The sequence below is a fragment of the Silurus meridionalis genome, chromosome 1 (genome assembly GCF_014805685.1).
Source record: "Silurus meridionalis isolate SWU-2019-XX chromosome 1, ASM1480568v1, whole genome shotgun sequence".
NCBI lineage: Eukaryota > Metazoa > Chordata > Actinopteri > Siluriformes > Siluridae > Silurus > Silurus meridionalis.
Window position 1 is genome coordinate 34252473 of NC_060884.1, and position 24277 is coordinate 34276749.

Sequence of the window (24277 nt, forward strand, 5' to 3'; positions counted from 1 at the left end):
CGGAATAAACAGCGCCTGTAGTGTAAAGTAGATGTTGCGTCAAGTTGTTGCTTTAACCAATCGGATTGCGACACCAGGTCCTCTAGCAGGTGTACAATAACATCAGATTTTTTACATCCTTTGATTGGACGGTCAGAGAGTGGCACTAGTCAGAGCTCACAAACTGCATCAGTAGCAAACTGCACAAGCTGAAATATATTCACATGGATTTAATAGGTGCTTTTTCATTCCACAACGATGGACAAAGGGGAAGAAATTTATTTGGTTGCAGACATTTACATGAGGGACTTTTTAAATAAAAGCTGGATGTCGTAAGAAGAGTTCGCCAAAACAGTTAAAAACTATTTTTTTCATGAACCATTTATACTTTAGCGTTTTCTTTTCTGTGAAATTTCCACAAAAACACACAATCTTCCTTCATTTCGAATCCACAGAAAAACCGTAACCCACAGAAAAAAAGCAGGAAACCCCGAGGGGGTGATGTGATGAGGTGAATGTCGGTGCTTCTGCTAGATATAATGTATGTGTAGGTGTGTGTGTGTGTGTGTGTGTGTGTGTGTGTGTGTGTGTGTGTGTGTGTGATGAGGTGAATGTCGGTGCTTCTGCTAGATATAATGTATGTGTAGGTGTGTGTGTGTGTGTGTGTGTGTGTGTGTGTGTGTGTGTGTGTGATGAGGTGAATATCGGTGCTTCTGCTGAGATGATGTATGTGTGTGTGTGTGTGTGTGTGTGTGTGTGTGTGTGTGTGTGTGTGTGTGTGTGTGTGATGAGGTGAATATCGGTGCTCCTGCTGGAGATGATGTATGTGAGGTGTGTGTGTGTCTCTGTGTGTGTGTGTGTGTGTGTGTGTGTGTGTGTGTGTGTGATGAGGTGAATATCGGTGCTCCTGCTGGAGATGATGTATGTGGAGGTGTGTGTGTGTGTGTGTGTGTGTGTGTGTGTGTGTGTGTGATGAGGTGAATATCGGTGCTCCTGCTGGAGATGATGTATGTGGAGGTGTGTGTGTGTGTGTGTGTGTGTGTGTGTGTGTGTGTGTGTGTGTGTGATGAGGTGAATATCGATGCTCCTGCTGGAGATGATGTATGTGAAGGTGTGTGTGTGTGTGTGAGTGTGTGTGTGTGTGTTTCTGCTGGAGATGATGTATGTGGAGGTGTGTGTGTGTGTGTGTGAGTGTGTGTGATGAGGTGAATATCGATGCTCCTGCTGGAGATGATGTATGTGGAGGTGTGTGTGTGTGTGTGTGTGTGTGTGTGTGTGTGATGAGGTGAATATCGGTGCTCCTGCTGGAGATGATGTATGTGGAGGTGTGTGTGTGTGTGAGTGTGTGTGTGTGTGTGTGTGTTTCTGCTGGAGATGATGTATGTGGAGGTGCAGTTGTGGCTCCAGTGAAAGGAGACGTGTTGAATTGTGATCATTGTGTTTGTTGCTTTAGTGATGATGTTCATTGTGACTGTATGAGATCCTGTGTGTGATGCAGCTCTGATCTACTGCACTTCTCTATTATACTGATGCTTTCTGTAGATGTGGAGTCATAATGATGGGATTAGGAGGTGGATTGATTTATCACTGAACATCACTGAAGACCTGGGGGTGAAATGTACTGCCTGGTTAATTTTTCCGGGCAATTTTTTGTTGTTGAATTGTTGAGGTTATGTCTGAGAGAGAGACGATTAGAGATAGAGTAAGACAGAGAGAAATGGTGAAAGAGAAACAAAGAGACAGCGTTCTGTTTTTATTTGTCTGTATATTCTATCAATCTGTAAACAAGCTTTGGCAATACAAATGTTTCAATCTGCCATGCCAATAAAGCAACCTTTCATTCATGAGAGAGAGAGAGAGAGAGAGAGAGAGAGAGAGAGAGAGAGAGAGAGAGAGAGCACACTGCCCCTGTGTGTGTTGGAGGAAATAGTTTAGTCATGAGTGGGGATTTGGCTGAAATGAGAGAGTGTGAGAGAGAGAGAGAGAGAGAGAGAGAGAGAGAGAGAGAGAGAGAGAGAGAGAGAGAGAATGAGAAGAGTGAAGGCATAGATTAAACCAGAGAAATATTTCTGTCCTAAATTTTGTCCTGTTTCAGTTTCTCTAAACTCTGTTTCCTCGGGAATGCAAGAACACACTGAAACACTCGTCTTACATCAGTACTCAGTGGCGGGTCGTGTATTTGGTACCTGGACCTTCAGGACATCCGACTTAATCCACCTCTTAATACACCACAATCACGTCACCATTATAGAAACCATCAATACAATACAAAAACACAATATAACAACACGTGGCATTACAGAGAGCCGTTTCGCATCTGGAGGTGAAAACCATTTTACTAAAACAACAAACCCAGTTACACTCCAAACCTCTACACTACAACCACAACTGTGCACCTACAACATCTGGAGCAGTTCACAATCAATATTTGTCTAATAACATGACAAAAACATTAAAATGTAAATGTAATATAAAATACAACCTACTCTCCAGAGATGCAGACTCATAATGTGCAGCGCCCCCCAGAGGCTGTAATCCAGTGGTACTGCTCGTATTCACTGGTCTGGAAGTGGAGAACAAACCCTTTCCTGGGCTGAGACACGCTAGCTAGCTTCAGGGTTGGTGACCTCCTCACAATGACTAGCTTTTCTTCAAAATGGATTTTTAAAGAGACCAGCATTTTATTTAAGCCAGCAGTACTGACTCTGAAGGCTCTGAGCAGATTAGATTGACATGGCAGCACATAGAGGCTGAAATCTGATTGGACAAAAAAATCTAACATCCACATACACGTACTGAAGCAGTGCAGCCGAGAGAAACACTACGAAATGAAGAGAATAAACTGATTAATAAATTAATACAATTTCATGGAACAAATATTAGAATTTAGGTTGTAAATGTAGATCAGTGCTTCTGACAGTGTTTAGACCAGCAGAGAAGGTTTTGCTGGCCCTGACTGTCAGGAACACACTGAGACACTCGTCTCACATCAGGAACTCATATTTATTTGTTTGGAAAAAAGGTTTTAAAAAATTATATTAATTGGCATGAAACTCATTCATTTATTAAACTCTGTGTGTGTGTGTGTGTGTGTGTGTGTGTGTGTGTGTGTGTGTGTGTGTGTAGGAGCACAGTCTTTCAAAATGTTAAAGGCTGAGAAGAAACACCATTGTGCTGTGTGTAGGAAGATCTTAGACAGTGATGGAGCTTGTTATGGAGGTAAGACCCACACACACACACACACGCACACACACACGCACACGCGTGCAAGAAAACAAAAAAGTGTTAAATAACCCAGAATACATTTTATATTTTAGATCTTTTGCTTTATCACAGTTTTGCACACTTGCTATTCTCTCAGTCTCATGAGGTCGTCACCTGGAATAACTTTCCAACAATCTTGATGAGTTCCCAGAATTGCTGAGTGCTTGTTAACTGCTTTTCCTTCCCTCTGCTGTGGGTAACTTATCCCACAGCAGAGTATGATGCAGCACTCCATTACAGAACCTAGAGGTGTGCTTGGGATTATTGTCCTGCTTGAAAACGAATGAAGCTCCCAACCAGAAACCAGAAGGAACAGCTGCATGTTGCTGCAAAAGTGTTGTGGAAGCCATGCTGGTTAAGTGTGTCCTCAATTGTCACAGTGTCACCAGTGAAGCACCTCCACACCATCACACCTCCTCCTTCTCCATGCTTCACAGTGGGAATCACTCATTCAGGAATCATGCATCAATGCTTAGAAAAAAAAAATCCCAAATTTGGACTCATCAGACAAGTCCATACCTTGTGTTTCTTAGCCCAAACAGGTCTCTTCTGCTTATTGTTTCTTTACTGCAGTCTTCTCTGTACAGTGGATGTTGAAATGTCTGCCAATTGAGAAGCATTTATGTAAATTGTTGGTTTGTGAGACTGGTAATTCGAATAAACTTATTCTCTGCAGCAGAGGTAGCTCTTGGTCTTCTTTTCCTGTGATGGTGCTCATGAGAACTTGTTTTTTATCACAGCGCTTGATGGTTTTGGAGACTGCACTTGGAGATTAATTTAAAGTTATTGAGATGAGACTGAGCTTCTTAAAATAATGATGGATCTTATGTCTAGTGTTTCTTGCCATAATATGGATTTGTACAGTAGTTGTAGTAGCACTAAAAGGGTTCTTGACTCTGTACTCACATTTTCCTCTGCTGTGCAGAACATTAGGAAGGTCAGAAGCATCACAAATGAGCTCTTGATAAAACACACCTGAAACTCATTCCAGGTGATGACCTTGTGAATCTAATGAGAGAATGTTGTAAGTTTGCCAAACTGCATCAAAGCTACATGAAGCCATCTTGTATAACAATATTATAAAATAAAATTCTGAAGTAGAAGCTGTGTCCAAACTACTTGCTGGTTTTGTATACACACACACACACACACACACACACACACACACACACACACACACACACACACAATAAAGATAAGGTTTTTTTCTTACAGATTGCAGAAGAGAAATTAACAGTAACAGTGAAATTAAGGTATGTCTCAATACGCCCCCGCCCACAAACACACACACAAACAATTACACTTTTACACACTCACAAATACAGTCCCATACACACTCACACATTTACAAGCACACTTGCACACTCAAACACACTTTTACACACTTGCACACATTAACAAACATACATTTACAAATACACAAACACATACACACACATACAGGTACACTTTTACACAGTTACACACATACACATACACACACACACACACACACACACACACACACACACACTCACAAATACACTCACTTACACACAATAACTCACGGAGTGTAAGTGTACAGTGTTCTTCAGCACTTCTAGTAACTATCAATGCTAGCTTCATGTAGCGATGCTACTGGTCAGCAGTCACTGATGGTTTTTAGTTTTCCTGAAGTTTGCACTGGTAACGAGTAACGTTGGCACCCAACACTTCTCCAGGTGTAAAGATGTTTTAATATGTGGCTGTTTGTCGCTTTTCACGTAACAAACGCAACAGTGTTCCTAAAGCAAATGTATCTTTTATATGTCTTGTTGATTTGTTCATTGCATGTCATTTGTAGCATTAAATCAATAGCAATAGGCTCATACAGGAAACAGAAATGTTTTGTTCGCCTTCTGTTCCTCAAGACTTTTGTTCATTTGTCACGTGACAGCAGCACAACCCTGAAGGACTCAGAGCAGGAGACTGGGGAGGTGAACAAATTATTTCTGTTTCTTGTACAGTCTACTGCTAGCGTTCTCACGTTATAAACAAACATGGCTGACACATCATGAACAAACCACTCACGTCAGTGGTAAACTAATCGCAAAATCATTTCTTTTTCTTGTCATTTGGCGACGGCTGCATTAGGTATTACTTTTCCTTTCTTAAGAATATGATCAAAAGTCTGCGTAAATATATACGCCCTTTCCCCTTCAGTGAATCGGCTTCATTCTCTTTTGGTTTGAAGATTTTTTTTCCTCCAAAAGTAGATTTTGTTTGCTCTGGTAAGAAGCAATCAGTAACGCTACAACAAAACTATAGATGTTCTTACAGAAACACACAAAATATCACTCCTGAACTTCTCACTGGGGCTGCAAACATTGGTGAAAATCCCAGGAAGACCCAGTGTGTTGTTTTGTGTTGATATGAGGCAGCTAAGCTAGGCTAAATTGGTTGCCTTTGCCATGAGGTTATTCTGTACATAATCTCAAAACATTTTGCACTGACCATCCTATCTCAGGATTCTCAGGATTCCCACAGTCGAGATCCTTTCATGATTAGCCGAAAGCATCGCCAAGCATTACGTATAAGCAGTGGGGTGCCAATACTTTATTCAAAAGGCATTTCTTTAAAAATTAATTTGTTGATAAAAGTGAAACACTGTCCCCATACGCTCAGACTCAAAACATCTTCAGCTGCTTATGGTCTTAATTTATAATTTTACTTAATAGGTTTATTATGGGGTGCCAATACTTTTGGGGCTGATCCAAAGCACAGAGTGCAGCTGTTGCACTGTAATCTCAGAGTTCTCCGGTTTCTCTCATGCTGTGTTACGAGGGAGGGATAGAGGGATGGAGGGAGGGGCAGGAGGTGTGTACTGTCACTCTGAGATGGAGAACAGGATCGGAGAGTTTTTTTCTCGCTGATAGAACCCGTGTCAGGGAGAAGAACGGGAGTGGAGAACCAGACGTCTGAAAGGTAAAAAGAACTTCCTGCTTATGCGAGTGGAAACGAGGCTGAAGTGACAGAATAACAAGGTTTAGCTGTTTTCTGTTCTGTCGTCTGCCATCTGTCATTTCTGTCATTCTTCTCAATTCATTAATTTACTTTTTTATTTTGTCCTTTCCTTATCCCATTTCCACTCCTCTTTTTCCTCTGCTTATATTTCATCTTCTCTTCTCTTCTCTTCTCTTCTCTTCTCTTCTCTTCTCTTCTCTTCTCTTCTCTTCTCTTCTATCATCTCCTCTCCTCTTCTTGGTTTCCTTTTTTGCTTATTTTTTCTGGAGAATTAAAAAAAAAAAAGATTCAATTTAGAGTTACTTTAACAATCAGGAATCAATCAGTCTGTGAGTCAGTACGTCAGTGAGTCAGAACATTAGTGAGTCGGTTTGGGAGTCAGAACGTCAGTGAGTCAGTTTGGGAGTCAGTACGTCAGTGATTCGGTTTGGAAGTCAGTACGTCAGTGATTCGGTTTGGGAGTCAGTACGTCAGTGATTCGGTTTGGGAGTCAGTACGTCAGTGATTCGGTTTGGGAGTCAGTATGTCAGTGATTAGGTTTGGGAGTCAGTATGTCAGTGAGTCTGTACGTTTCCTATTTGTTGGTCAGCGAGTGAGTCTGTCTGTAAGTCAGTACTTCAATGAATCTGTAAACGAATTAGTTAGTAAATCAATAAGTATAATCAGTGAACAAGTCAGTCAGCCGGCGAGTCAGTGAATGAGTCATTTAAACAGACAACAGGTCAGTAAATGAGTCAATCAGGCAGTAAATTATTTAGTCAGTCAATGGGTTTCGGTTTGAGAGGTAATCAGTAAGTCAAAGAGTCAGTTAGAGAGTTGCTCAGATGATCAGTGAGTCAGTTTAAGACTCATTTATCAGTTGGTCAGTTTCTCAGTGGGTCAGTCAGTTTGAGAGACAGTCAGTGAGTCTGAGGAGTTTGTTTCTCACCCTGCTGAGACAGGATGCAGTAAAGTCTCTCTCCTGTCTCTCGTTACTACCTGTTTCCTGTCACTAATGCACACATTACACTCATTAGTGTTTATGATGTGCTGTGCGTGTATTGTGTGTGTGTGTGTGTGTGTGTGTGTGTGTGTGTGTGTGTGTGTGTGTGTGTGTGTGTGTGTGTGTGTTAGACGAGTGTTCACGAGTGACCAGCTGATCATCTGAAATAGAGTTATAGAAATAGTTCCCTAAATCCAGAAAGCATTTCACTCATCCTCCGCTCTCACTCCATCAGCTGCTCTCCATTCTCTTTCATCTCTCTGTCTCTCTCAGATCACTATTTTAACTCCACACACACACTCACACACACACACACACACACACACACACACACACACACACACACACACACACCACCCACTCATTCACACACACCCACTCACACACCCACTCACACCCACTCACACTCACTCACTCACACACACACACACACACACACACACACACACACACACACACACTCACTCACTCACTCACTCACTCACACACCCACTCACACTCACCCACTCACCACACACCCACTCACACACACACACACACAAACACTCACTCACTCACTCACACACCCACTCACACACACCCACTCACCCACACACCCACCCACTCACACACCCACCCCACACACACACATGCACACAAAACTCACACACACACACCCTCACACACACCCTCACACCCACTCACCAACTCACTCACTCACATTCTCACACACCCACACACTCAGCCACACACACTCACTCATTCACTCTATCACTCATCCATTCAATCAATTAGCATCCCTCCTACTCATTTACTCACTCTTATCATTCATTCATTTACTTACACACACAATCACTTACTTACACTCATTCGCTCTATCGCTCATTCATTCATTCATTCATTCATTCATTCATTCATTCATTCATTCACAATCACTCACTCACCCACTCACTCATTCACTCTATCACTCAAACGCTCACTTGCACAAGTTTCATCAGTGTGGTTTATGTTTGTGTTGACGTTTGGGACAGAAGTGAAATTTCTAAATGTGTTGCGCAGGTCATGTGACCAGCAGGCAGGCGTTAATCTGGAAAACACTCCGCTGGAAAAGTTCCTCATGAGAACCAAGATCCAGTTACTTTGGATTCATTTGGATCCGTAATACAGATGACATTAGTGTGTGAATAAAAAAAGACACACACACACACACACACACACACACACACACACACACACACACACACACACACACACACACACACACACACACCAGTGTTAAACATTAGCAGATGTGTCTCGGTGGGACTTTAAATTAATGAACTAAGAAGATGTCTTTAAAAGCACAAGGACACACGGCAGTGTTTGTGCACATCTGTTTGTGTTACTATGGCAACAGTAATAAATAAATCTAAACGCTTGTCATTGACATGAATCACTTTGTTCCAAACACACACACACATGCACATTTCCTCTGGATTTAGGATTCTTTGTGCTTTTTTTTTACCTCTTTCACAGCAGCAACCTGCAATTCCGAATCGATCAGAACATCACACACGGGTTTGTCGTTCCTGTTCTCTATTATGTTATAGCAGCTATAAACATCCAAACACTGTTCCTTCACCAGACCCTCTCTTCAATTCACTGTTACAGCTTTCCCTCTGACACTGGAAACTCCTTCCTCAAATGTTCAGAAAACGATGTCAATGCTGTCGTTACAATAGAAACGTGTCAGGATGAGAGTGTTTCTATAAACCTGCGAAACCCGTGCGCTGCTGTTATCCTGCTCTCTTTCATTTGCCACTCACTTCCTGCTTCCTCTCTAGGAGAAGAACATTTATCCCCAGGGCTTTGAAAGTCTTTTAGTGTACCCTCTGTGTGTGTGTGTGTGTGTGTGTGTGTGTGTGTGTGTGTGTGTGTGTGTGTGTTTTACATGTGTGTGTTTGTGTGTTTATCTAGCAGTTTATGAGCTATGCAAAAGTTATGTGTATTCAGAGTCGGGTTATGAACAAGTGGATTTTTGTTTAAATGGAAGCGTCTGAGACAGTGTTCACCTTTAATCCTGAAAAGATCAGGGATAGAAAAGTGAGATGTTCCAGGATGGTAAGGTGTTCCAGGATGTTGTGTAGATGTGGAGGTGAAGAAGGTCCCGAGGTGAAGCTGAGAGCATTATAACGGTGTAAGGTTTCACACCTCGCCGTGGATCATCATCTTATACCATGATCACTTCAATCATTGAGGAGTTCAAGCTGTTCTTGATATTTGCAGACCAAAACTGACTGAATGAATCGAAATGACGCTTTATTTTCATTACGCACTTTAAAAACAACTCGTTGCATCTACAATTCTGCTGCTCTGAGTCACACCCACAGATTAAGTAGTACCAGAACATCTGTGCAGTGTTTCTACTAATAATTAAGCTGTTACCATGATCTCCTGGTTCTTTACATTTTCTTCTCCAGTGCATCTCCCAATTTAACTTGTGCGTCAAGCCATTTATTAAAATCACCATATTTACCATAGAAGTTCCACCACACACAAAACTCCTCCATGGAGCTCAGTGAGGTCATCAGGAAACGTGTACAATCGCTGTGGATGGAACCGGAAAGGGATCTAAATGCTGCTATAGTTTCAGGGGATTCATTCAGAACTTTTTACTCCGGTATCATGGTGTTTAAGTTCCTCATGTGGTTGCTTCTCAGGTGGTTCTCAATGTTCAGTAACATGTAAATGTCTCTAAAAGATCTTGAGTGATTAATGTATGAAATCAATTTTTCTCCTTCTCTTCTGTCTTGTAGCCATCTAAAAGTCAAAGCAACGCTCCTCCTAGGTATGAAAACGCATGACAGTGTAATTATGCTTGAATATTTGTGTTTTGTTGACAATAAATGAACGCAGTCGTTCTTTTTGACGTAAAGGAGTGACAGTGTGGAGCACGTGATGGAGAACGTCATGGAGAGCCGTTACGATTTCGACCTGATCTACATCACCGAGAGGATCATCTCCGTCTTTTTCCTACCTGACCTGGATGAACAGCGCTATCGCAGGCACCTGAAAGAAGTGGCGGCCATGTTGAAATCTAAACATCAGGAGAAGTTTCTGGTTGGTCATTCATATCATCATCATCATCATCATTAACTGGAAATCTGCATCACGTGAATGTTTGATTGCCGAGTTTAAAATCATCCTTTTTTCTTCCAGGTCATAAATCTGTCTGAGAAACGGCACGACATCTGCAGATTAAACCCCAAGGTATGATTTATGGAGGACGTCTGAACGCTCTAGAATATCAGTCCAAATCTCCAGAACACATGGCATTCCTGCAGCGCTGCAGCTCTGTCCTTGGCTCAGATTAGAAGCAATGAAGCAAGTATTTGACTGACTTCCTGCATTTGAATGAATTCAATGTGGTTTTCATATGAGACCCTGAAACATTCTTTAGGCAGGTGAAAACATAGCAATTACCCTCGGCTCTGAAAGCACCTGAACAAGATGAGAACTTGATTAGACTCTAAAGCAGGGGTCCTCAAACTTCTTTCTGTACGGGCCACATCATTTTTCCTTTCTTTAATTAGAGCCTGGTCGGTGTGAAACAAAATATGACAGACTACTAATGTTAATGTGGAGATTTTTGATTGAGATTTTTGGAGGTTATGATTCTAAATGTATTTATTTGACCTCCTAATGCTAAAATAGTTAACTATTACGTTCTGCACCGTACAGACAAACGAGCGTCACTTTTAAAGAGATTTATCGTCTATTTAAAGAGCATTATTACTGTCGTAATTAATTTTTCATATTCATTGCTATTGAAATGAAAACAGTTACTTATTTATGCATGTGCATGTGGTTTGTGGGTGAATCTAAAGAACAATTAGGCTACGTTTATAACTAGAGGTCGACCGATTTTACTGATACCAATAAAAAAGCAAAACTCTGTGTAAAATAGTACTGAAATTTATTACAAAAATAAAAAGAGTACTGGATGATGAAAATGTGGTAAATGAAATAAATATGAATATATTCATTAATAAATAGAATTATATAATGAATACATTTTATTATTTAAATTATTAATAATAAATATAATATTGCGCTCTCCATGCAGCGCGCAGTCTCACATGTAAAAACTAACAGCACATGGTGATCAGTGATTCCCTCTAGAGGCTGCTCTCATAATGACAGTATAATGACTGGAAGGCGGAAAAACTATCAGGATGGATTTTTGCCGATAGCTGATAGTTTCGGGGGTCAACTATGGGTGCCTCGACCTCTGTTAAGAACTATGGGACATTTCAGATGACATTTTCCGAATATGTCTCTGGCATGGTTAAGAGGGCCGTTCCAAATGTAGGTGTGGGCTATATTCGGTCCGCGGGCCGTAGTTTGTGGACTCTTGGTCTAAATTGACTCAACTTGAGGAAGTAAATCCATTTTTATATCTAAAAGTAACCTGCAAAGCAAAACCAAAGCACTCTGGACCAAATTCTCTCTCTGAGCAAATCATACCAAATGAAATACTTGAGGAGGATGTGAAAGCATCTCTCAGGGTCTGAAAGCAGATACTATGCAACTATAATCAGTTTGTAGCTAATTGAGGACATCAGGCACTATGTGATTGCTGTATTCTCACTGACTTGAGGGGGAGAAGCTGCCAAGGTTCCATCCAAACCCATTAAACACTGCAAATATGAAAGCACTTTGAGAATAATTACCAAAACACTTACCTTCTCACTACCTTCATATCTCTCTTACTTGACCTGAACACATCCTGTACTTACCAGGTTGAGGAGTTCGGTTGGCCGGATCTCCATGCCCCACCCCTGGATAAGATATGCACCATGTGTAAGACCATGGAAGGCTGGTTGAACTCTGACCCCTGCAACGTCGTCGTGCTTCACTGCAAGGTCAGGGGTTAAAGGTGTTGTAACTAGTTTAAAGCATTCCACCTGCAGAACTAACTTTAGAGCTGAACATATATTATTTATTTATATACATATATTTTTTTGGGGGGTGGAGCTAATTTCAGGGCCATAAAACTTTATATAGAAGATCTTAATAAGAAGTTATACAACTACAACTGCTTTTGTTATTACTACAGCTTTAATAACAGCTAATAAATATTTCTCAGGGGAACCGAGGCAAGACTGGAGTAATAATAGCAGCATACATGCACTTCAGCAAGATATCAGCCGGGTATGCATTTATACACACTCAGCATTCATACAGTGGTGTTGTGTCACATACTTAACCCGCTTTTGTGACCGGTGGTGATTCTGTCGCAGGGCGGATCACGCTCTCACCACCGTCGCCATGAGGAAGTTCTGTGAGGATAAAACCTCTTCGTCTCTACAACCGTCTCAGAACAGGTTCCTCTCCAGGCCATCATCATCATCATCATCATCATCATTATCATCATCATTATCATCATAATACTAATGATGCATTTTATTGCTAATATTTTTCCTACATTTTGCTAAATGTATTTATTTTCCACACAGATATATTTATTATTTTTCTGGGCTCCTGTCTGGTGCAATCAAGATAAACAGCAGATCCTTGCTCCTGCACCAGGTTCATGTTCCAGCTGTAACCAACTACGAGTCTGGAGAAGGTGCTCACACATTATACGGTGTCAGTAATAAAAAGCATTACAGGAGCAGTGTGTAATGTTTAGCGCCCTCTTCTGCTTGAAATTGCAATTACAGAATATATTGCAATAAATATTCTATACTGTATATCGTTGAAGTGATTATTATAATTTTTATCATTTTAGTTTAAATCATAACTATTTATTATTTAACCTTTTCTTTGCAGATTAAATCATTATTTTTTGTAAAAAGAACATTTCCTATATTTCCTATTTGTTTAAGAGATTTTTTTAAATTTTTAAAATCTTTACATTATTTATTTTGCATTGCCTAAATGAAAATAGAATTGTTCTAATAGCATGTGTTTGCCTCCTACAGGATAATATATAAATGTCTACTGTTTGAGTCATTTCATAACATTTATTACAATAATATATCTGCATTGATTAAGCTTTGTGTAAAATAAGGCTGATGTTCTGAGCACAAATCGAATTTTTTGTCTCTCAGCTTATGCACCATTCCTGAAGATTTATCAGTCTATGAAGCTGGTCTACACCTCAAGGATATAGTGAGTCAAGTCTCATGGCTTATTATTGCAGATCAGTGATCATTACAGTGGCTGTAAAAAGTGTGGAAACGAGTGATGTATGGTGTTTGAGAGACACTTGCATGTTCTTTTTGTTTTTATGCAACATACTCAGTAATATAACAGTGTAAAGATTTAATTTGCCAAAACAAATCTGTAAATGTCCACATGTTCCACTTTATTTTTACTGAAAAATACTCCTTTATCTGGACAGTTAATTTCTCCAGGCATTTAGATGTGCCTCTTGTAAAACTTTACTAGTTCAATAGGATTTAGGTGCAGTGACTGGTCAGGTCATTCCATGATAGATATCACTCCAGACGACGGTTCAGACATATTCGTCGCTTCGGCTCATCGTCTTTTTGTACGGTGAAGTCGCTTCCAATGAGCCGCAGTCCAGATGGAACTGCATGGTGTTGAAGTGTGGAATGGGAGACATGTTGGTTTAGGATTCCTTTTACTTTCTGGAATCTTCCCTGCTCCAAAACAACCCCAAACCATGAAACTTCCACCTCTATGTGTGACTGTGGGGGTGAGGGAGTCTGAACACATTTTCTCTCCTGTTCTCCATCCTACACAAGATCTTCTGGTATTTACACAAGATCTTCTGGTAGAGACACAAACGTACCATTTGGACTACACAGTATTTTCTTTCACTCATTTACTGTCCAATTTAATTTTTTATTTATTTTGTTATTTTGTTGTATAGAAACAAAAGGAAAATGTACTTGTCTCAAAAACCTTGAAAAACTGTATTTCTTCAAAAGACTACACTTTTTTGTGTTTGTTGCAGTGACACAGAAGACTCCAGGAACCGAATGTTGTGTGTCAAAATAGAACCGGCTCTGCTGCTGAAGGGGGACATTATGGTACGATATAAAGTACTGCTCTGCTCTGCTCTGCATAACCTCATTATAGATCAAAAAGTGAAAAAGCTGTAAGTTTTATCTTCTCATCTCACTAGGTGAAGTGTTATCATCGGCGCTCAGGTGTGTGTGAGAGAGAGTGTGTGTTTAGAGTGCAGTTCCATACATGTACAGTTCATGGATCACAGCTTTGGTTCGGAAAGAAAGAGCTGGACCATGCATTCACGGGTGTGTATTTATACACACACACACACACACACACACACACACACACACACACACACACGCATTGAATTTTTTAAAATGTTATTTGTGTTATATATTCTTTTAGATAAACGCTATCCAGCTGATGCTACAGTACAGCTTGTGTTCTCCACTAGTTCAGAGCAGAAGAGAGGTTCTGGTTCTTTTGTTTCATCATGCACTAAATCTGACAATCTTCTCAATGGTTATATCTGCTTTAACTGAAGTGTGTGTGTGTGTGTGTGTGTGTGTGTGTGTGTGTGTGTGTGTGTGTGTGTGTGTGTGTGTGTGTGTGTATTCGTTCAGGAGAAGAGATTCAGAAGAAGAACCCTGCGGATTGTCCAGATATCAGCTGCAAAGATCCAGTTGTGCGCTGGGACTCATATGAAAACTTTAATTTTCACCATGAAGACAGTATGGAGGGTACGTTCTCACAAACAAACACAGATAATACATAGGAGTTTTCAGAGTATCTGAGGCAATGATGTGTAAGCTCAAAGTATCTGAAGTAATAGATGAGAGTGATCAGAGTATCTGCGGTAATGGAAGGGAGTCTTCAGAGAATCAGAGGTTGTGAAAGGGTGTGGTCAAGAGTATCTGAGGTAATAGAATGGAGTGGCCAGGGTATCAAAGGTAATAAAGAGTAGTGTTTAGAGTATCTGAGGTAATGGAAGAGAATTTTCATAGTATCTAAGGTAATAGATGGGAGTGGCCAGGGTATCTGAGGTAATGGAAGGGAGTGGTCAATAGTATCTGAGGTAATAGAAGGAAGTGGTCAGAGTATCTGAGGCAATGGTAAGGAGTCTTCAGAGTATCTGAGGTAATGGAAGGGGGTGGTCAGAGTATCTGAGGTAATAGAAGGGAGTGGTTAGAGTATTTGAGGTAATGGCAGGGAGTGGTCAGAGTATCTGAGGTAATAGATTGGAGTGGTCAAAGTATCTGAGGTAATAGAATGGAGTGGCCAGGGTATCAGAGGTAATGAAGAATAGTGTTCAGAGTATCTAAAATAATGGAAGATCATTTTCAGAGCATCTAAGGTAATAGAAGGGAGTGCCCAGGTCTCTAAGGTAATGGAAGGGAGTGGTGAAGAGTATCTGAGGTAATAGAAAGAAGTCTTCAGAGTATCTGTGGTAATGGAAGGGAGTCTTAAGAGAATCTGAAGTTATGGAAGGGAGTGGCCAGGGTATCTGAGCTAACCTATCCACGTTACACTAATCATACTGCTTAGGTAAATATAATTCAATTTTACATAAATATTCATAAAGTGACCTTACGGTGTCTCTGTTTATTGTGTAGATATCTGTCACACTCGTGGCCCACTTGATGGCAGTTTGTATGCCCAGGTGAAGAAGCGCCGTGTTCCTGACTCTACATCCAACAACCCACCTGTCAATAACCCCTCCACCCCCAGTCAGTTCCCTGCCTTAGCTCTGACTCAGGTCACCATTCCACTCACTCCAAGCTTAAAGGACCACCACTTTCTTCATCTCATTATCTTCACCAAAGGGAGGACAGAGAGAGGGATGGGGAAAGGGATAAATCAAATGTGAGAGAAAAGGATCGAGAGACAGCTATATTAGATGACAGTGATTGCTCTCGTCTCTGGGTAGAGCATTCTTGCTGTGCTCGTCCTTATTCCCACCCTCATTCGTACTTGGGCCCTGATTTGTCCAAAACACCCCCTCAAAAACTCTATCCGAAACACTTCACACTGCCTTGTATTCGTGCTTCTACTCTGCCAGTGTGTGAGCCATGTGGGTCTCAGTCCGACTTTCTTTGGGATAGAGGCCACTGGCAGCATCCCATCTGCCCCCGGTCCTGTTACCCTTACGCCTCTCCAGAACCACACACCCATTCACATACTCGTTCTTCCCATGCGCACACTCTTCCTGTACAAGCTCGCCTATACTGTCCAGGGGATGCATACCCTCTGTTCCATTACTCTGCTCTATCCAACAACCACACCCACATTCGACCACCTCAGTCCTCCCACCAATCCCTGCCTCCCAGTCCTTACCATGAATTACGCTTCAGCTCGACTTCACCAACTTCCTGTTCCTGCAGGGACTGCTCACACCTACGGGAGGATCTGTCGCACTCTCTTAAAGTGAGCCAACAAGAAAATCTCCCATGGAACCGAGAGCCAGGCTTTGGATATAGGCGAGATGGGGCTGTGCACTGGGCAAGAGATGGAGATATGGAATCTCAAGATCCAGACTGCTGGCAGCACAGAGCTGTTATGCCACCCATGATGTCATCTTTTGGATATGGACATAGACATTGCCATTCAGTCTCTAAACAGGACCGTCCTGGTGTCTATAGAGCAGACCCCCAACCAGACTCTTCATCAAGTCCATATCCAAGCCCCCACAGCAGTGGATACCACAGCCCACATCTTCCCTGGCACTGTTCCACAGCACATGTAAGAGACAGTCCTGGTTATGCTTCCATGGCTCAGTCTCCAAACTCATCTCCAGTAGCTCACACCCCTTCCCCAAAAAGGACCAGTCTTACCCAACATCCTGTTCAGTGCCCCACATCTGGCAAAGAGCATAGTATCCAGTTTAACCACACAGGTATGATGTATTGAATTATTACACATTTTAGCACCTTCTACATTTTGCCTCATTTTTGTCCGTCAATTTATATGCCAGATCGTACATACTAGTCAGGTCAATTTGATTTCCCTCACAAACGTGTTAAGTGGCAGACCGCAAGTTTGTTTAGTCTCTGTTACATTTTTAAGAATATAGTGTATCTTATGAGTTTAATTTGTGTTTTTATTGTACAGCTCAAAGAGTTTCTCTTAAAAGGAGAAATGTTAAAGTAAATTAGAGTAAATAATTAAAGTATGCTGAAATAAGAAGAGCATTTAAGAACATATCTTTAGGAAATATTAAATAATAAATGCAAAACAAACACTTACACACACTTATATAAATATTTATTTTACCCGAATTGGGTCTAACAAATGTAAACAATTGAATAAATTTTTTCTATTTATTAAATTTTATTTAATCAATCTAATGGATCTAATAATATATAATAATAATAATAATAATAATAATAATAATAATAATAATAATAATAAACTCCATTAATAAAAGATGTCAAACGATTTTGTTTTGCATTTCTTCTCCCTAATTGTAAAAACAAAGGTGCAAATTGAATTGTAAAATCGTTTTTTATACCGTTACGCCCATACAAGTCACACAACTGTCTTAATTTCTCCTGAACTTTAAATGTTAAAGCTTTAAAACCCTAAAATTTTATTAAGTTTTTATTGCTGGTTTTAGTCTTGGAATTAAGTTTGAAATAATTTTAGAGCCAAAGTCATACACAAACCCCAAACCTGATTTATAAAACATGTATTGTTAAACCAGATCATGTGTTGTAAATATATAAATCCATCATATTTTGTAGAAGTATCAGATGAACATTTAAAGCTGAAAAACCACAATGATGATTCTACAAAAGAAGACTGTGAGAATGATCTTTCTGAAGTCCAAAATAGGTACATACATTTTATTTTATATTCTCTCATTTGTAACATCATTTGTGCAATAACCTGTGTCAAATTGTGTACTAATAATTGTGTAAGTGGTTAAAATTGATCAAATCTCCTCTGGAATTACCAGTGTAGGCCCTCTAGTAGAGCCAGAAGAGTCAAGAGACAAACCCACTGAAGAGCTGCAAAAGTCTGAAGAGGCAACAAAGGCAGAAGTCACACAGTCCACATCCACCACAACCATTGTGAGTGAGTCTAGCCAAACCTCTGAACCACCTGCCACAACTCTGGCAGAAGAGTCTGTCATTCCTGGCATTGAGGAGGAAAATACCTTACTGCCTACTGAGATGGAAAAGAACTCTACCTGCCCATCAGAAAGAAGCTCCTCCTGTGAACTTCTTTTATTGGGCCCAGGTTCAGAGGGACACAGCCTGACCACTCTGACAGACAGAGCTTCATCCAATGAGGATGGAAGTAATAGTGATTTGAGAGCTTCTTCGCCATTGCCTGATGGCTACATCACACCCTTGTTTCCTTTGCCATCACTTAACTACCCTCTGTTGACTGTGCCTCATCTCCCATACACTGGCTACACTGCAATTACCATTCCTTCTTACCTTCCTCAACCTCTTCTCCCTGAAAAACAGCGTGGTCGTCCTCTCCAGGACTCTCCCACAAGCTCATCCTCGATCAGATCATCCACAGCATCGTCCATCTCTTCCTTGAAGGCTCAAAACGCCTCCTTTCCGACAGCAGAGACCCAACAAAAAGTAACTCCGGAGCCAGAAAATCGTGTCAGTGCCAAGTTTGTGCAGGATACTTCCAAGTTTTGGTATAAGCCTGGAATCTCCAGGGATCAAGGTAAAGCACAACAGATTTTCCCATACTATGCCTTTTGAAGATGGTTGCAATTAAAATAGATTTGTTTTTGCCCTCTAGCGGTTGCTGTTCTAAAGGATAAAGAGCCTGGCTATTTCCTAATAAGGGACAGCAGCTCATTCCAGGGTGCATATGGATTAGCGCTTAAAGTTGCCACGCCCCCTGCTCATGTCAGCAACCATGGCCACACCTCTGACACACAGGAGCAGCTGGTCAGACACTTTTTGATCGAGAGTGGACCAAAAGGAGTGAAAATCAAAGGCTGTCAGAATGAAACGTACTTTGGTGAGAAAGCGTGTTGTTCTGGAGAAAGTTGCAGCTACATAATTTACACCTTGGGGTTCTGGGGAATAAATCTACAACAGTGTGCATAATACACTATATGGACAAAAGGATTCCCATTTCCCAGCCATATGTGGTTCTTTTACAAAAAAAACACATATCGCAAAGCTGAAGGCTAATGTATATGGTGTCATTGGATGCCGTAGCATGGAATTTTCTCTTCAATTGAATTAGGAGAGCCAAACCTGTTCCAGTTGGACAATGCCCCTGCACAAATTCCATGAATATTCCATGAATATCTTCTACTGTAGAGCTTCAACCCTACTGAACCCCTTTGGGATGAATGTGAACACTGACTGCACCCCAGGCCTCCTCACTTCCTTACTTACATCAGTACCTGATTTACTGACACCCTTGTGTCTAAATACGCACAAATCTCCACAAGCACACTCCAAATTCTAACGGAGCATCTTCCCAGAAGGGTTGAGGGAATGATAAGAGCAAATTGGGACTAAATGTGGAATGCGATGTTAAAACAGCACATACCGATCCTGTTGCATGGTCCAGTTCTCACGGCAAAATACCGAAAGTTTCCTCATTTGTTTTTATCTCTTTTTTGTTGTTTCTATTGGACAATAAGATTACTATGTGCCACTTTTTGAACATCCAATTCCACATTGTCTCCATTTGCTCTTATAATAAGCTTCATTCTTCTGGGAAGATGTTCCAATAGATTTTTTGGAGATTTGGTGGAGATTCATTCCGCTACAAGAGTGTTAGTAAAGTCAGGTGCTGATGTAGGTGAGGCGAGGAGGCTTCTTCGGTGCAGTCAGTGTTCACAGCAGTTATTCATGTTCAACAGGGATGGAGCTTTATAGCAGGAGATCTTCCCCATCTTCCAACCCATGGAGAGCAGATCTTCATGGAGGTGGCTTTGTGCACAGGGGCATTGTGATGCTGGAACAGGTTTGGGTCTCCTTGTTCAAGTGAAGGGAAGATTTCTACTAAATGCACCCAAACTTTTTTGTTAACGGTTTGGCAAAGAACCACATATGGGTGGAAAAGTCATCTAGTCCATCTAGTGTATTTCCTCCGTACTCATTTATTTAGCCCTTTTTTCAGGTTCTCCACATTTGTGTGATTATTGTGAAGTTTTATGAGTATGTTTTGAGCTCTACATGTTATTTTGGTGGTTATTTAAATCTGTGGGATGTAAAACCAAATGAACCGGAGTAGTCACTCAAATGAAGTCAAGTCAAGAAGCTTTTATTGCCATTTCAACCATATATATGCAGTTCTGATGCAGAACACAGTGAAAAGCGACAACGTTACTCCAGAACCCTGGTGTAACATCACGCAACATAGAGCTACAGCACAGAGCTAAAGACTAATATTAAGCTAAAGTTGTTCCAGACAGAAAAAGTGCATCATGTGCAACCTAGTGCAAACAATGCAAAACCACAAAAACAGTGCAAACAGACAATATAAAGGCAATACAAAACAGGGCAGATACACAAAATACACAAAACAGCACCAAGCGGAATACGTTCTGTATATGTTACACAGTAAAATGCACAATAAAAAGTAAACTAAAGAGTGTACTTGTAAACATATACACAAAATGTTGTGCAAAACAGCATGTAAACACTTCACATATGGGTGGTGCTTTAGACATGGATATGTATGAATTTCAGTATTTGAGTGCGTGTTTGAGTGATGATGAATCAGATTCTAATTGTTTTATATTGGCAGGTTCTCTGTCTGCTCTGGTTTACCAGCACTCCATCACACCTGTCTCCCTGCCCTGCAAACTACACATCCCAGACAAAGGTGCTTCACCTTCACACTCATCTCACAGACCCAGAACTCCCTATAGTTATAAATCAAATGACTAGTATGAATAAATATGTGCTCCGGGTGTGTTGGTGTGTTTCAGATCTTGTAGGAGAGCTGCAGGATTTGCAGAGTGGCTCCAGCACCAGCACGGCTGCAGAACTGCTCAAACAGGGAGCTGGTGAGCATCTGCCCATCCAACTACGCCACTAATACATTGCCTTTTGAACATTCCTTACCATCTCAGCCTTTGTGTCTCTCCCAGCATGCAATGTTCTCTATATAAACTCAGTGGACACCGAGTCTCTGACTGGCCCACAAGCCATCTCCAGAGCGGTGAAGTGCACGCTGACTCAAGAACCATGTCCTTCAGCCACCGTAGTGCACTTCAAGGTGTCTGCTCACGGTATCACTCTTACGGACAGCCAGCGCAGGTACACAAGCCCTGTTTTACGTACACAATTGCTTCAAAACATCCAATCTTATTTCCTGGTTTAATCAGATGCTACGTCCAATCACAGGTTGCTTTTCTTAACTGTTTCTTCTTTCCTTCAAGGCTAACAAAATGAGGTTCTGTCTGTATTTTTGTTTTTCTCTCACTTTCTCCATTCAGACTGTTCTTCAGGAGACATTATCCCATCCACAGTGTGATATTCAGCTGCGTGGATCCAGAGGATCAGAGGTAAATGAGAATTAACATTATTATAACATTTTAAAAGAATACAGGCAAAAATCTGTGTGGATTTTCTGGAGATTTTTAGGAGATTTATTCAGCTACAAGGGTGTTAGTAAAGCCAGGTACTGATGTAGGAGATATGAGGAGGCCTCATTCATGTTCAATAGGGTTAGAGCTCTATAGCAGGAGATCTTTCACATCATCCAACCCATTAAAAAACAGATCTTCATGGAGCGGGCTTTGTGCACAGGGACATGGTCATGCTGGAACAGATTTAGGTCTTACATTTCAAGTGAAGGGAAAAATGCCATGCTCTTGCATCCAAAGACGTCCTACACAATCGTGTGCCTCCAACTTTGTGCTTACAAAAAGAAGCACATATGGACGAGCCAGGTGTCCCAAATCTTTTGTCCAGAGATTAGATAGATAGATAGATAGATAGATAGATAGATAGATAGATAGATAGATAGATAGATAGATAGATAGATAGATAGATAGATGTATACGTGTGTGTGTGTGTGTGTGTGTGTGTGTGTGTGTGTGTATGTGTGTGTGTGTGTGTGCGTGTGTGTGTGTGTGTGTGTGTGTGTGTGTGTATGTACGTGTGTGTGTGTGTATGTGTGTGTGTGTTTGTGTGTGTACGTGTGTGTGTGTGTGTGTGTGTGTGTGTGTGTGTGTGTACATGTGTGTACATTTGTGTGTGTGTGTGTGTGTGTGTGTACGTGTGTGTGTGTGTACGTGTACATGTGTGTACATTTGTGTGTGTGTGTGTGTGTGTGTGTGTGTGTGTGTGTGTATGTGTGTGTGTGTGTGTGTGTACGTGTATACGTGTGTACGCGTGTGTGTGTGTGTCTGCTGCCTCTTCCTGTGTTCTATTTGCTTTATTTTTTATTCTTTCTCAGTCACATTTTCCTGCTTGCTCACCAGCTACATGCGGCTTTGTGGATATCTCTGTGTGTGTGTGTGTGTGTGTGTGTGTGTGTGTGTGTGTGTGTGTGTGTGTGTGTGTGTGTGTGTGTGTGTTTGCTTGCCAGGTGGACTGCTGCTGAAAAATCCTCTAACAGGTGAGTGCTACATGTCTTTGCTTTGTGTGATTGTGTGTGTGTGTGTGTGTGTGTGTGTGTGTGTGTGTGTGTGTGTGTGTATATATCTTTGTGTGTGTGTGTGTATAAAACACAGGTTTTAATAATCAAATATGTCATACCATTAATACATTTATAGTTACATTAAATGTTGTTGATCTTCTGTTAAACAAATTAGTTCCTGTTGTCACTTATGTTATAGCAGCTATAACTTTTCTGTCTGTCATTCTTTGTCTCTCTCTCTCTCTCTCTCTCTCTCTCTCTCTCTCTCTCTCTCTCTCTCTCTCTCTCTCTCTCAAGATTGAAATGTTGCTTAATCAGCATTAGAAATATGGACAGTCATATTGCCAAAGCATTAAACATACAGACATTTAACACCAGAAATAAGCGTCAGTCAGAAATAATAATAAACTATAATAATAATAAACTACAATATAAATAGAACAATATAATAAAAATTATGGGGATCACAACAACTCCCCCCCTTTTACTCTTTCTCTTCCCCTCTCTCCCTTTCTTCCTCTCTCACTCTTTCTCTCCCTCTCTCTCACTCTTTGCAGGATGTTTGGGTTCGTAGCGAGGCGCAGTGGGAGCAGTGTGGGAAACATGTGTCACCTGTTTGCAGAACTGGATCCGGAGCAGCCGGCCACAGCCATCGTCAACTTCATCAACAAAGTCATGCTGGGACCACATCATCTACGCAAGTGAGGGGAGACGAGACGAGACGAGACGAGACAAGATGAGACAAGACAAGTGGAGAAGAGATGAGAAGAGAGGGGAAAGGATGGGAAAAGAGGAGAGGAGAAGAGAAATGTAGAAAGAAGAGGTGGGCGAGAGAAGAGAAGAGAAGAGAAGAGAAGAGAAGAGAAGAGAAGAGAAGAGAAGAGAAGAGAAGAGAAGAGAAGAGAAGAGAAGAGAAGAGAGAAGAGAAGAGAAGAGAAGAGAAGAAGAGAAGAGAAGAGAAGAGAAGAGTCAGATTTTTTGTTGCAGTTATTATTTTACATATTTATTCTTGAATATTGTATAATATTATATTATACTACACTAAAGTGCCTACATTATCCAGATCTTTATAAACTGCACTGTAATGATCACTGAAATAAACGTCTGTCTAAAATTCATATACAATTTTAATATAATAATAATTCATAAGAATAGTTTTTTTATTATTTAATTGTGAGACTTTTTATTTTCATCAGATTTAATTTTCCATTTGAATTTAGTTCATTTTTTTGTTTTATTGTTATTATTCTTTTTTCTCTGGCTTGTGTTTGGGTATATGTTTTTTATTCATACTTTATAGATTATTATATCTGTGTAAAATAAAGAGAATACGACGCTCGAATCCTACTCTATGATCTACGTTTCCCAACATGCATCGCGGTGGTCTTGTTTTCATCCCAGTCTAAATATTATCCTGTGAGTCGCCGTGACGTGTGTTTTTACTCATTAATACATTTAAATACTGAAGTAAAATCTTTATCTTGAACTAAATTGACTTCATTATTCAAATATCTAAAAAGTGATTCAAAACCTATAAAATATAGT

At 40.7% G+C, this 24277-nt stretch overlaps 1 protein-coding gene across 1 annotated transcript in view; it reads left to right on the plus strand.

Moving 5' to 3' along the window:
- The window catches only part of tns2b (tensin 2b), a 27475-nt gene extending 3921 nt beyond the window's left edge, over nucleotides 1-23554 (plus strand). The window contains 25 exon segments of the mRNA XM_046846365.1: nucleotides 3102-3198; nucleotides 4459-4496; nucleotides 9982-10013; nucleotides 10102-10285; nucleotides 10385-10435; nucleotides 11968-12090; nucleotides 12315-12379; nucleotides 12469-12552; nucleotides 12685-12797; nucleotides 13282-13342; nucleotides 14154-14229; nucleotides 14325-14454; nucleotides 14558-14623; nucleotides 14776-14892; nucleotides 15766-15909; nucleotides 15912-17045; nucleotides 17893-17983; nucleotides 18108-18838; nucleotides 18917-19141; nucleotides 20891-20968; nucleotides 21075-21152; nucleotides 21237-21405; nucleotides 21585-21653; nucleotides 22682-22711; nucleotides 23290-23554. Coding sequence (XP_046702321.1) covers nucleotides 3102-3198; nucleotides 4459-4496; nucleotides 9982-10013; nucleotides 10102-10285; nucleotides 10385-10435; nucleotides 11968-12090; nucleotides 12315-12379; nucleotides 12469-12552; nucleotides 12685-12797; nucleotides 13282-13342; nucleotides 14154-14229; nucleotides 14325-14454; nucleotides 14558-14623; nucleotides 14776-14892; nucleotides 15766-15909; nucleotides 15912-17045; nucleotides 17893-17983; nucleotides 18108-18838; nucleotides 18917-19141; nucleotides 20891-20968; nucleotides 21075-21152; nucleotides 21237-21405; nucleotides 21585-21653; nucleotides 22682-22711; nucleotides 23290-23437 — 4134 coding nt within the window. The 3' untranslated portion in view covers nucleotides 23438-23554.
- The last annotated feature ends 723 nt before the right edge of the window (nucleotides 23555-24277 follow it).